At 48.4% G+C, this 12,590-nt stretch overlaps 1 protein-coding gene across 2 annotated transcripts in view; it reads left to right on the forward strand.

Annotated features, from left to right (window-relative positions):
* The first annotated feature begins 394 nt into the window (after positions 1-394).
* LOC117361173 (translational activator of cytochrome c oxidase 1) overlaps positions 395-12,590 on the forward strand; it is a 111,566-nt gene continuing 99,370 nt past the window's right edge. For both annotated transcript variants that reach the window (XM_033946154.1, XM_033946155.1), the window contains exons 1-2: positions 395-529; positions 7,697-8,012. In XM_033946154.1, coding sequence (XP_033802045.1) covers positions 7,721-8,012 — 292 coding nt within the window. In that variant the 5' untranslated portion in view covers positions 395-529; positions 7,697-7,720. The remainder of the gene's footprint in view (positions 530-7,696; positions 8,013-12,590) is intronic.

Consider the following 12,590-nt stretch of genomic DNA (forward strand, 5'->3'; position numbering starts at 1 on the left):
AACACAGGCTGCACAGAGTTAAAAGTAAGAAAATAGTCTCTGCTTGAAAGAGCTTACAACTTTTTTTTCTTTCCAAAAATACCCTGCTGAAAGCACAGAGGGAAGTTAAAACCATCAACGTAACTCGCCCAAAACTTTCTGCCTGGTCACTCAGCACAGCGGGAACAAAAGTTCGGTCGTTGAAGGGGCGGATCTTTGGAGCGTGGGCGAAAATGTTTTAATAGGTCGATGTTAAAACACTATGCAAATTACCCTTCCCTGCTCACGGTGAAGGAGTAGGGGCGGGGAAGGGATAATTTGCATAGCGTGACCAATCGAAATTCAACCCCTTTGCGCGCTATGCAAATTACCCTTTCCCCGCCCGTATTCCACCGTGAGCTGTGGCGTGATTCGTGGAAAATCCTTTGGTCGCTAATGCTGGTTCTTCTGCTCATGCTCAGTTAGACCTGATCTGAGCAGAAGAACAGGCATTATCCGAGGTTTGCGTGTTGAATTAAATGCTGCTGAAGTTGTGGTTCAGGCAGGACAGGTATGTTCATCTTCAAGTACTGGGTGCAGGCAAACCGGAAGAAGCAGACGCTTGACAATTCATGCGCGAACCACCGCCGAGTCGCGAGTCCGATGTCAGATCCCGGAACCGGTCCGGCGCGGTCCCTGCAGCTGTAAAATGGCAGCCGGGCCTCACTTAAAGTAGCTGGGCGATGCGCCCGTCTGGAACACGCTAGGGAGAACACTGAATACCAATATGCCTAATTCAGATAAACATAACAAGTGGGACAGTTACACAGAATACCATACCTTAGCAATATCAAAACACATGTATCTTCAAATACAGAACAAAGGTTCACATATTACAAATAAAAATGTAAGACAAAAAATAAACTGGGAATCTCAAGAAGGCAAAGTTTACATGTATCTGCAACACTGAAGGAATAAAACCAGAAATCCATGTTTATTTTTTACTACTCGCAATATAGTTTCATTTAGAATGCATATTTCTCAAAAGCCAACGTATTCCAGTTAATAAATCTCAAAATAAACACTCTGTTTCTATCTTTTATTTTATTTTTCCATTATGCTGGTACCAGTTTCTCTTTTTTAATTTCTTGTCTGTCTTCTGCACTCCATTGGCTGTTGTTCATTTGTCATGTCTCCTCTTTCTCCTTCTATCTTGTTCATTTCTTCACTACACCTGTCTCTGACATTCCAGCTGACATTCAAAACAATTAGTAATGCAGACAGCCTGCATAACTAATATTTTTGAGTTGCAATGCCCTCCCAGCTTCCCAATTAGTCATTCCTTTTCAACAGCAGCAGATGAATCCAGAGACTAGTGGGATAATACACATCTACCAGCAGGTGGAGATAGAGAACTGAATAACACTCTCTCTTTCCTCAGTATTCTCTATCTCCCAGCAGGGGTAGTCGCTTTTCCAGTAGCTCCTGGATTCTGGCTGGTTGTTTATTCTTCTGTTGAGATTTTTCTCTTCAGTAAGATTGGGGTGATTGGCTGTGCGGTGCCATCTTTGGGAGTTACACCTGGGCCCCCCAGGTCCCTGCTCCACCCTCCTCTCCTTTGGGATTGAGGCTTTCTTTCCTGGTCCTGCAATTTTTCTTCTTTCCCCCTCCATCTTAACAAAAAAAAAAAAGGACCAGAGTATTGTTGCTAGTCGGTTCTGTTTCTGTCAGTTCCTCTCTGCAACTACCAGCTTAGACAACAGTCACTTCGGGTAAGAGCTTGTTTTTCTGATTTGGGTGCATGGTGTTAGGTCTGCCGGTCTGCTCGAGAGTATTTAGCTGCCTCGTGGTGTGTGTGAGTTGCCTGCCTGATTGCCTTTGTTCGGCGGTTTGTCCCTGGGAGTTATGGCGGCAGAGGTTGTGAAAAGGTGTTCCCGCTGTGGTAAGCGGAGAACGCCTTCGGGCCTCTGTTCGGCGGGCTGCTCCGACGCCGTGGGGGAGGAGGTGCAGGTCGCGCCTGAAGTTTCCCGCGCATTTGAGCTCCGGCCTGATTCTCCTGCTCGCGCGGCCGCCGACGTTCCGCTTCAGCGCACTTCGGCGGTTTTGCCGGCGGTCAGCGGTTTGTCCGGTTTTTGTGCGGGGTCGGTTTCTGGGCAAGGGAATGTTTTTCCAGTCGCGGCTCCTGTTAATCAGGTGGCTTTTTCCCCGGAGTTTGTGATGTTGCTACATCAGGCTTTTTTGCTGCAAAACTCACAGCCTGCGCTGCCACGGGAGAATTCTATTGCCCTGTCTCCTGTACTGCCTGCCAGTGGACCTCCTTTGGTGGCTCAAGCGGCAAAGCAGCGCAGAGTGGCGGCTATGGACGGGGATGACCCTTCGTCCGGCTCAGCCTTGTCGCTGGATCTTCCAGAAGTTTTGGAGGACGGGGAAGTTGCGGATTTAGAGCTTGAGGATGCGCTGTCTAGGGAAGTAGATGATCCTACAGCGCTCCGTCTATTTCATAGAGAGGAATTGCCAGCTTTTATTTCTAAGGCGCTCCAGGGCCTTCATATCTCACAGCCGGATCCGCAGGCGGAGGGCTCGGCTAATCCTCTCATGGCTGGCACGAAAAAGCCTGCTAAGGCTTTCCCTGTCCACGAAGCGATGCACGAGCTGATTTCGGCTCAGTGGGTCACTCCGGAGGCTGGTCTCCGCGTGGCACGGGCTATGCGCCAGTTGTATCCCATTTCGCAGGACGAGCTGGACAAGTTTACAAACCCAAAGGTGGACGCTTTGGTAGCAGCGGTTACTAAAAAGACTACTTTGCCGGTCGAGGGCGGTATAGCGCTCAAAGACATCCAGGATAGGAAGATTGAATCTTCTCTTAAGATGTCCTTTGATGTCGCGGCAGTTACCTTGCAGGCGGCGGTGTGTGGTTCCTATGCGGTACGAGCCTGTCTGCAGTGGGCGCAAGATATGGCGGATAAAATGATGGAGTCGGGGGTTTCTGTTCCGGCCGACTTCCCGGATTTGGAGTCGGGTCTTGCGTATGTGGCGGATGCACTCTATGATGTTATTCGCGCTTCGGCTAAGCAAATGTCTCTTTCTGTGGTGTCTCGGAGATCCTTGTGGCTCCGTCACTGGGCGGCGGATGCAGCTTCCAAGCTTCGCCTGGTGAGACTTCCATTTAAGGGTCGTTTGTTATTTGGGGATGATTTGGATAGGTTGGTGAAGGATTTTGGTGATTCCAAGACCCAGCGATTGCCGGAGGATAAGCCTAGAGCTCCATTGAAGTCTTTGGCGGCCAGGAATCGTTTCAGGGATGTTAAACGAAATAGGCCAGGGAAGCTATCTTTTCCGCCGGCTTATGGTGCTTCTTTTCCTTCTAGACCTCGGTTTCCGCAAAGAAATTCCTTTCGTCCTTCCAAACCCCAGTCCCGGCAGTTCGTAATCCCCAATGACGGGAGGTCGGCTCTCTCCGTCGGGACCATTGGGGGTCGGCTGTCTTCCTTTCTGGCGGAGTGGGCCAAAATCACGTTCGATCAGTGGGTTTTGGACGTTATTCGAGACGGTTACAAGTTAGAATTTTCCTCTCCCGGCGCAGATTCTTTCTTGGTCTCCCCTTGTTCTGGGGCCAAAAGAGATTCGGTATGGAGCACTCTTCAGGTCCTTGTGGAAATTGGGGCCGTCGTGCCAGTGCCTCCGGCGGAGAGGGGAAAGGGTCGATACTCCATTTACTTAGTTGCGCCCAAAAAGGGGGGCTTGGTCAGACCGGTCTTGGATCTCAAGAGGGTCAACCGATTCCTTTGGGTCCGGCATTTCAGGATGGAAACGGTCGGTGATAGCGGCTGTTCAACCTGGGGAATTCCTTACGGCTCTCGACCTCAAGGAGGCTTATCTGCACATTCCCATCTGGCCGCCGCATCAGAAATTTCTTCGTTTTGCGATCCTGGGCCAGCACTATCAGTTTCGGGCCCTGCCGTTTGGCCTCGCCACGGCTCCGCGGACATTCTCCAAGGTCATGGTGGTGGTGGTAGCCTTCCTTCGCCAGGAAGGGATTCGGGTGCACCCTTACTTGGACGATTGGTTGATCAGAGCGTCTTCCAGGCAGGACAGTTTGGCAGCTACCCGCAGGGTGATCTCCCTTCTTCAATCCTTAGGGTGGGTCATCAATTTTCCAAAGAGTTCCCTTCTCCCGTCTCAGTCGTTGGAACACCTGGGAGTGCTGTTCGACACGACGGTAGGGAAAATGTTTCTTCCCAAAGACCGGGGGAAGAAGTTGCAGTCTCAGGTTCGCATGCTTCTCCGGTCGTCCAGACCGAGAGTGTGGGATTATGTTCAGGTTCTGGGCTCCATGGTGGCCACGCTGGAAGTTGTGCCTTGGGCGCGCTTTCACATGAGACCGCTGCAGCAGTCTCTGCTCTCTCGATGGTCCCCGGTGTCTCAGGACTACACTCGTCGTCTGCAGTGGACGCCGCAGGCATCCTCCAGCATGGCTTGGTGGCTCAGCGATTTCAATCTGTTCAGGGGCATGCCTTTGGCGACTCCGGCGTGGATGATAGTTACCACGGAGGCCAGTCTCTTGGGTTGGGGAGCTCTCTGCCTTCAATCCTCAGCGCAGGGAGTCTGGTCTCCGGAGGAGGCTCAGTGGCCCATCAATCTTCTGGAACTGAGAGCGGCCAGGCTCGCGCTCCAAGCGTTCCTGCCCATGATTCGGGACCGCCCGACGAGGGTTTTTTCAGACAGTGTCACGGCGGTGGCGTACATCAACAAGCAAGGCGGTACCCGAAGTCTTCAGCTGGCAAACAAAGCGCTCCTGCTCCTTCAGTGGGCATAACTTCATCTTCCTCTGCTGTCAGCGGCTCACATTGCGGGTCAGGAAAATGTTCAGGTGGACTTCCTGAGCAGAAATCTTCTGGATCTTGCTCTCTCAGGGCCCGATCCTGATGGAAAATTGGTCCCACTTTGGTCTTACGGCCTGGCTCTTGAAAGGTCGCGGCTGAGGCGTAAGGGTTATTCCGAACAGGTTATTTCGACTCTGCTGCGCGCAAAAAAAGAGATCCACCTCTGCCTCTTATGCTCGTGTCTGGCGAGTTTTCGATTCTTGGTGTGCGGCTCAGGGTCGGTCGCCCTTCCAGGCTTCTCTCTCTACCATTCTTTCCTTTCTTCAAGAGGGGGTGACCAAGGGTTTGGCTTCTAATTCTCTCAAAGTTCAGGTGGCCGCTATTGCTTGCTATGGGGGCCGGTTGTCTGGTTCTTCCCTTGCATCCCAACCAGATATCGTTCGCTTTCTCAAAGGGGTTTAGCATATTCGGCCTCCCGTTAAGAAGGTCTGTCCGGAGTGGAGTCTGAAGGTGGTCCTTGGGGAGTTGCAAAAGCCACCATTTGAACCTCTGACGAGTGCTACTCTAAAAGATGTCAAGTTGAAAGTGGTTTTTCTGGTTGCTCTGGCTTCAGCCAGGCGAGTGTCCGAGTTGCAGGCGCTATCTTGCAGAGATCCTTTTTTGAGAATTTCGAGTTCCGGTGTGTCGGTTAGGACTGTTCCTTCGTTTCTTCCGAAGATTGTCTCCCCTTTTCATGTGAACCAGTCTCTCTTCCTTCCGGCTTTCCGGAAGGAGGACTGGGGGGAACGTTTCTCTTCTCTGTGTTTGCTGGATGTTCGTAGGATTCTCTTACATTACCTCCAGATTACTAATGATTTTCGTCGTTCCGATCACCTATTTGTGTTGTTCGCAGGCCGCAACAAGGGTATGGCGGCATCCAAGGCTTCTATTGCTCGTTGGGTCCGGGAGGCCATTGTGTCTGCTTACTTAACGTCGGGTAAGCGGTTGCCGGACAAGCTCCGTGCTCATTCCACTAGGGCAATGTCTACCTCTTGGGCAGAGTCCCGGGGGTTTTCTTTGGAGGAGATTTGTCGTGCAGCTACTTGGTCTTCTCGGAATACGTTTTCGAAACATTATCGTTTGGATGTGGTGGTTCGTGCGGAATCTGCCTTTGGGGCTTCGGTTATTGCGGAGGCGGCGTTCGCTTCCCACCCGACTTGAGGACTGCTTTACTACATCCCACTAGTCTCTTGATTCATCTGCTGCTGTTGAAAAGGAAGGAAAAATTATGTTCTTACCTGTTAATTTTCTTTCCTTTAGACGCAGCAGATGAATCCAGAGTCCCACCCTGGTTCTTTGCTGGTTCTTTGCTCACTGTGTGTTGGTTGCGGGTTTTCCGCGGTTTGTTTGAGTTGGTAGTTGTGTTCTCATTACTGTTTGTGATATTGGTTGTGGGAAAGAAGTTTTTTTTACGTATGGACCTTGTTTCTGGTTCCAGATGCTTGGGCAAGGAGCAATACTGAGGAAACAGAGATTGTGCCAACCAATGGGACTACCTGTTATTCAGTTCTCTATCTCCACCTGCTGGTAGATGTGTATTATCCCACTAGTCTCTGGATTCATCTGCTGCGTCTAAAGGAAAGAAAATTAACAGGTAAGAACATAATTTTTCCTTCCCTCACCCCAAATCCACATGTATCAACAATCCTTCTGAGGTCAAGGTAAGCCCCACCCCCTCAGGACCTACTTGTCTCCCTTGTGGACCTAGTGGAGTTGTTAGGGGCAGGAGTGAAGCATTCTCTCAAGCTTCTTGTAGCAGCACTTGCAAAATGGCTGCCGCAATCTCTCACAGCTTTCCTGTAGACAGGCTTGGGAGGGGCTGAGAAGGACATTGATGCTTGTGGACTTGGTAGGAGGGAGGGGGATTAGGAGGGCTTTTAAACTCAAAATAGATATGCGGGTGCTGGTCACATTAAAAACTTTCTTATGGGTTCAGAGAAGAGCAACAAAAATGATAAAGGGCATGGAGAACCTTCCATATGCCGAGAGGCTGGAGAAGCTGGGGCTCTTTTCCCTGGAAAATCAGAGACTTAGAGGGGATATGATAGAAACTTACAAGATTATGAAGGGTATAGAGAAGGTAGAGAGGGACAGATTCTTCAGACTGGCGGGGGCAACAAAAACTAGAGGGCACTCAAAAAAATTGAAGGGAGACAGATTCAGACCAAATGCTTAGAAGTTCTTCTTCACTCAGAGGGTGGTGGACACCTGGAATTCACTTCCAGAAGAGGTGGTAGAGCAGAGTACGATTTTGGATTTCAAAATGGGATTGGACGAGTTCCTGAAGGAAAAGGGGATTGAAGGGTATAATTAGAGGGTAACTATACAGTACAAAATGCTTTAGAACATTAAATCACTTACAGGTCGTTGACCTAGGGGGCCGCCGTGGGAGCGGACTGCTGGGCATGATGGACCTGTAGTCTGACTCGGCAGAGGTGATGCTTATGTTCTTATGTGGATGCCAGCTGGGACCCACATAAGCTCTGGCAGCTAGGGCAATGGAAATTAACCCCAAATATTCAGTGCTTGTGCTCAGATATGGTCCCCTCAGCCTATAGCACCAGGTGGTCTTCTATCCCAGTGTTAGCCATGTCTGACTCTGCTTAGCTTCTGATAGCAAAAAGTTGGGTAAAATTATATAAAATAAAAATTAAGAATTCAAGAAGGAAGGGAAATCCTGTTTTTGTTTTCCTTTGCCTATCCAAAGTAAACATCAAAAGTAAAAAAAAAAAAAAAAGCAGCAAAATAACCTAAATGTTTTTGACTGGTGCTTAAGTTTAAAAAAAATGGAAATTCCATCCCTGTGAAAAGCAGCATGTATTTTTTTCTATACTGTCATACAATCATTTTAAAGAATGTAAAATTGATTGTTTTAGGCAGGAGGAAGACAGAGGTTTGAAATGGCTGTGGCTGTTGCAGTCTTTGGAAGAGTGAAATTGCCGTATAAGAGGAATTTATTGGCATCTCTACTGGGAATTCAGGCATCTTCCTTCAGATGTGATTTTCCACTTGGCTCTTGCCCTCAGCACAGTTTGTCTCGGTGCTCACAGTTTACATGCCTCCACTTGTCTGCAGCCACTTCAGCAGGGCACAATAAATGGTCCAAAGTTAAACATATTAAGGGACCAAAAGATGACGCCAGAGCACGCCTATTTGCAAAACTCTCAATGATGATAAAACTGGCTGTGAGAGGTAAGAAGAAGGAGAAAAGTGACTGATGGGATGTGGGTAGAATTTAGTGTGAACACAAAAAGAAAATGATGAATATTGACTATAGAGGGGAAAAGACCTCAAATGTCATCATGCCCAAAGCTCATGGCTTGGTTCAAGGGCACATATGGGGGCAAGGGTATTATCATGGGTTAAAAAACCCTCCTAATATTATGTGTACGAAGTGCAAATCAGTGAAAAATAATATTGTGTATTTTTTTCTATTCATATAGTAAATCACTTGATGCAAACAGTGGATTTTTGCCAGCAAACACATATCTAACCCCCTCTTCTACAAAGCCGTGCAGTAATGGCTCTGAAGCCCATAGAGATTTAAAGGGCTTTGGGGCTGTTGCTGTGCGGCTTTGTAGAAGAGGGGGTAAGAGTGCTGCATTAAGAGGCTTCCTAAAGCAAACAGGAAACATACAAGACAATCACACAATCCCTATCAGAACCCAACGCTCGCTTAATATCCTATTGTTTATGGCTATCAAAAATATATTGCATTGCTGGAATAACTTATCCAAAGTAGAATTCATGGTATGGTGGAATACAGTATGTATTACTACCAAATTTGAAAGTGTGATTGCAGTAAAACATCATTCCACGCTTTGGACCGTAGACAAATAGTAAGTATTTCAGATTATATTGCATAAGGTATATATTGATTATCCCAGGACAAGCAGGCAGCATATTCTTGACTGATGGGTGACGGCACCGACGGAGCCCTGGTACGGACAATTTTAGAGTGATTATACTCTAAGAACTTGGAAAGTTCTAGTGGGCCGCACCTCGCACGCGCGAGTGCCTTCCCGCCCGACAGAGGCGCGCGGTCCCCAGTTTCTTAGTTTCCGTGGAGCTAAGAAGACGCGTTTCCTCAACGGCCGTTGAAGAAAATTTTTTGATCTTCCCGCTCGCGTAAACCTTTTTGAAATAAAGGTTTCTTTATTTCTTTTGTTTTAAAAAAAAAAACAAAAAAAAAACTAAACTAACTTTAGTTGTTTTCTTTCCATTTTTCGTTTCGCCCCGGCGGGGCCTGTTGCCACAATCGAAGCCTCGGCCTTCGATTTGGCAGAGGCTGTCTTTACTTTCATGCCCCCTCAGCCCGGGTTTAAAAAGTGCCAGCGGTGCGCTTGGCCAATCTCACTGACAGACCCGCATAACTGGTGTCTGCAGTGTCTTGGTCCCGACCATCAAGCGTCCACTTGCACCCGCTGTGCAACTTTAAAAAAGAGAACACTTTAAAACCGCCAAATCCAGCAGCGGTTACTCTTCGGCGCCGAGATGTCCGATTCCACCATACCGGCACCGACATCGGTTCCATCTCAATCGGTACCGACTTCATTGACACCGCGCGATACCGCGCCGGTGTCGCATCCAGCAGGTAAGCCGGCTAAGAAGCCTTCTCCGCTGGAGCGTCCTCCGGTCTCCACTGCAGTGAGTCCAATCCTGCCGACCTCGAGGCGCCCACGGAAGCGCTCCGCTCCGATTGAAGTTAGCCCCTCGACATCGGGCTCTTCTTCGGAGTGTCGAGCAGCACCCAAGGTACCGCAGAAGAAAAAAGCGGTACCGGTGCCTTCACTGGACGAGCGTATTGCCGCCGTTCTGCAGGTACAGCTGAGAGAGCAACTCCAACAGCTACTTCCTGCTTTTTTACCCCAGAACCTTCCAGTTCCGGTCCGGTCGGAGCCACCGGTACTGATGGTGGAGCACCCTCTTTTATCGGCATCCACCTTGTCGGTACCAGTTCTTACCACCTCATCGATTTCGATGCCGATTTTAGCTCCAGAACCTAAATCTCAACACCAGGCGGTACAAACCTCGGGCAAGTCCACCCATAAAACCCAACACCTGGAACCCTCCACACCAGAGTCTCGACACCATGGCTCTCAGGTTAGGGATCCTGATTTATGGGGTGATTCTGAAGAGCCCTTTCTGTCTGAAGGTGAATGCTCTTCTGATGAGGAGGAACGCCTTGTTACAAATCCCTCTTCTCACCTGGATTCCACATCTTTTCCATCTTTCTTAAAAGAAATGTGTGAATCTTTGTCTATTCCCTTGGAGGCTGAGTCAAAGAAATCTAAAGCATTTCTTGATGCATTGGACTTTGACCAGCCTCCAAGGGAATTTCTTAAACTTCCTCTCCATGATATTTTGAGAGAAACGTTTTATAAAAACCTAGAGACTCCCCTGACTGTCCCAGGAGCCCCTCGTAAACTGGACTCATTATACAGGGTAATTCCTATTCCTGGGTTTGATAAACCTCAGCTCCCGCATGAATCTCTTTTGGTAGAGTCCACTTTAAAGAAATCAGCGGGAGCTAATGTGTATGCCTCAGTCCCTCCTGGCAGAGAAGGAAAGTCAATGGACAAATTTGGCAAGCGTTTATATCAAAACGCCATGCTAGCCAACAGATCAGGAAACTATGCTTTTCATTTCTCATTTTATTTAAAGCATTTAATCCAAACAATATCTACTTTTGAGAAATATCTTCCTGATCGCAAAAAATCTACTTTTCATGCCTGTGCTTCATCTCTTCTCCAGTTGAGGAAGTTTCTAGTGAGATCAATTTATGATACATTCGAATTGACTTCTAGAGCCAAGGCTATGTCAGTGGCTATGCGCAGATTGGCATGGCTCAGGGTCTCAGAACTAGAGGTAAACCACCAAGACCGTCTAGCAAATGCTCCTTGCTTGGGGGATGAGCTGTTTGGTGATTCCATGGATACCACGACACAAAAGCTATCGGCACATGAGACACGTTGGGATACTCTCCTAAAGAATAAAAAGAAGACTCCCCCTACTAGGCCTTTCCGACAACAATCGGCCTACCAACGCCGCTATGCTGCTCGCCCCTTACCTCAGGCTCCTCAACAACCTAGACGTCAGTGACAACAACAACAACGTCAACCTCCGAGGCCGACGCAACAGCAACAGAAACCTCCTCCTCCTCAAAAGTCTACCCAGCCCTTTTGACGTGTTTCTCCAGAGCATAGCCATTATTCCACCATCTGCCCATCTTCCTCAACCGATAGGAGGGCGCCTGACCTATTATCTCAGCCGTTGGCAGATCATTACATCCGATCAATGGGTCCTCAACATCATCCGCCACGGCTACTCTCTCAACTTCCAGACTTGTCCCACTCAAAGTCTGCCAAAAGAGTCTGCTTTGAACACTCCTCAAACCTCTCTCCTTATTCAAGAGGTTCAATCCCTCCTTCTTCTGAACGCCATAGAGGAAGTTCCTCTAGATCAGAAGGGACAGGGATTTTACTCCCGTTACTTCCTAGTTCCAAAGAAAACAGGAGATCTCAGGCCCATATTAGATCTTCGAGATCTCAACAAATGCTTGGTCAAGGAGAAATTCAAGATGCTTTCTTTAGCAACTCTTTATCCTCTTCTCAATTAGGGCGAATGGCTATGCTCCCTCGACCTCAAGGAGGCATACACTCATATACCCATCCATCTAGCCTCCAGACAGTATCTCCGCTTCATGATCAACCACTGTCATTACCAATACAAAGTTCTCCCCTTCGGTCTTGCTTCATCTCCAAGAGTGTTCACCAAATGTCTGATTGTGGTGGCTGCTTTCCTTCGTTCACATCATCTTCAGGTTTTCCCTTACCTGGACGATTGGTTGATAAAGGCCAATTCTCCTCAAACAGTGCTACTGGCCACCAATCAAACCATCTTGTTCTTACAGTTTCTGGGGTTCGAGATCAATTTTCCCAAATCTCATCTCATCCCCACTCAGAGACTTCAATTCATTGGATCGGTGCTGGACACAGTCCTCATGAGAGCATTCCTGCCGTCCAACCGTCTTCACACTCTTCAAGTTCTGTGTCAGCAGGTTCTTCCTCAAAGTTCCATCTCTGCCAAGCAAATGATGATACTATTGGGTCACATGGCTTCAACAGTTCATGTCACCCCTCTGGCACGTCTTCACCTGCGCACACCTCAATGGACCCTAGCTACCCAGTGGTCCCAAGCGACGGATCCTTGCTCACGACACATATCTGTGACATCATCTCTTCGTCAATCTCTACAATGGTGGTTGATATCCTCAAATCTCTCCAGAGGTCTTCTATTCCATCTCCCTCCTCATCAACTGGTCATCACCACCGACGCTTCCCCTTATGCATGGGGAGCTCATTTGAACGAATTCCAAACTCAAGGACTTTGGACAACACAAGAAATGAAGCATCACATCAATTTTCTGGAACTCAGAGCGATGTTTTATGCTCTCAAGGCCTTCCAACATCTTCTCTTTCCTCAAGTCCTCCTGTTATGCACAGACAATCAAGTTGCCATGTACTACATCAACAAACAAGGTGGGACAGGCTCTCGTCTCTTGTGCCAGGAAGCCCAAAGAATCTGGTCTTGGGCCACAGCACACCACTTATTTCTAAAAGCGATCTACATTCAGGGAGAACAGAATTCTCTAGCGGACAAGCTGAGCAGAATTCTCCAACCTCACGAGTGGACACTCGATCCTTCAATTCTACAGTCCATCTTCGCTCAGTGGGGCACTCCTCAGATAGACCTTTTTGCAGCTCCTCA

Source organism: Geotrypetes seraphini, chromosome 5 (genome assembly GCF_902459505.1).
Source record: "Geotrypetes seraphini chromosome 5, aGeoSer1.1, whole genome shotgun sequence".
NCBI classification, from domain to species: domain Eukaryota; kingdom Metazoa; phylum Chordata; class Amphibia; order Gymnophiona; family Dermophiidae; genus Geotrypetes; species Geotrypetes seraphini.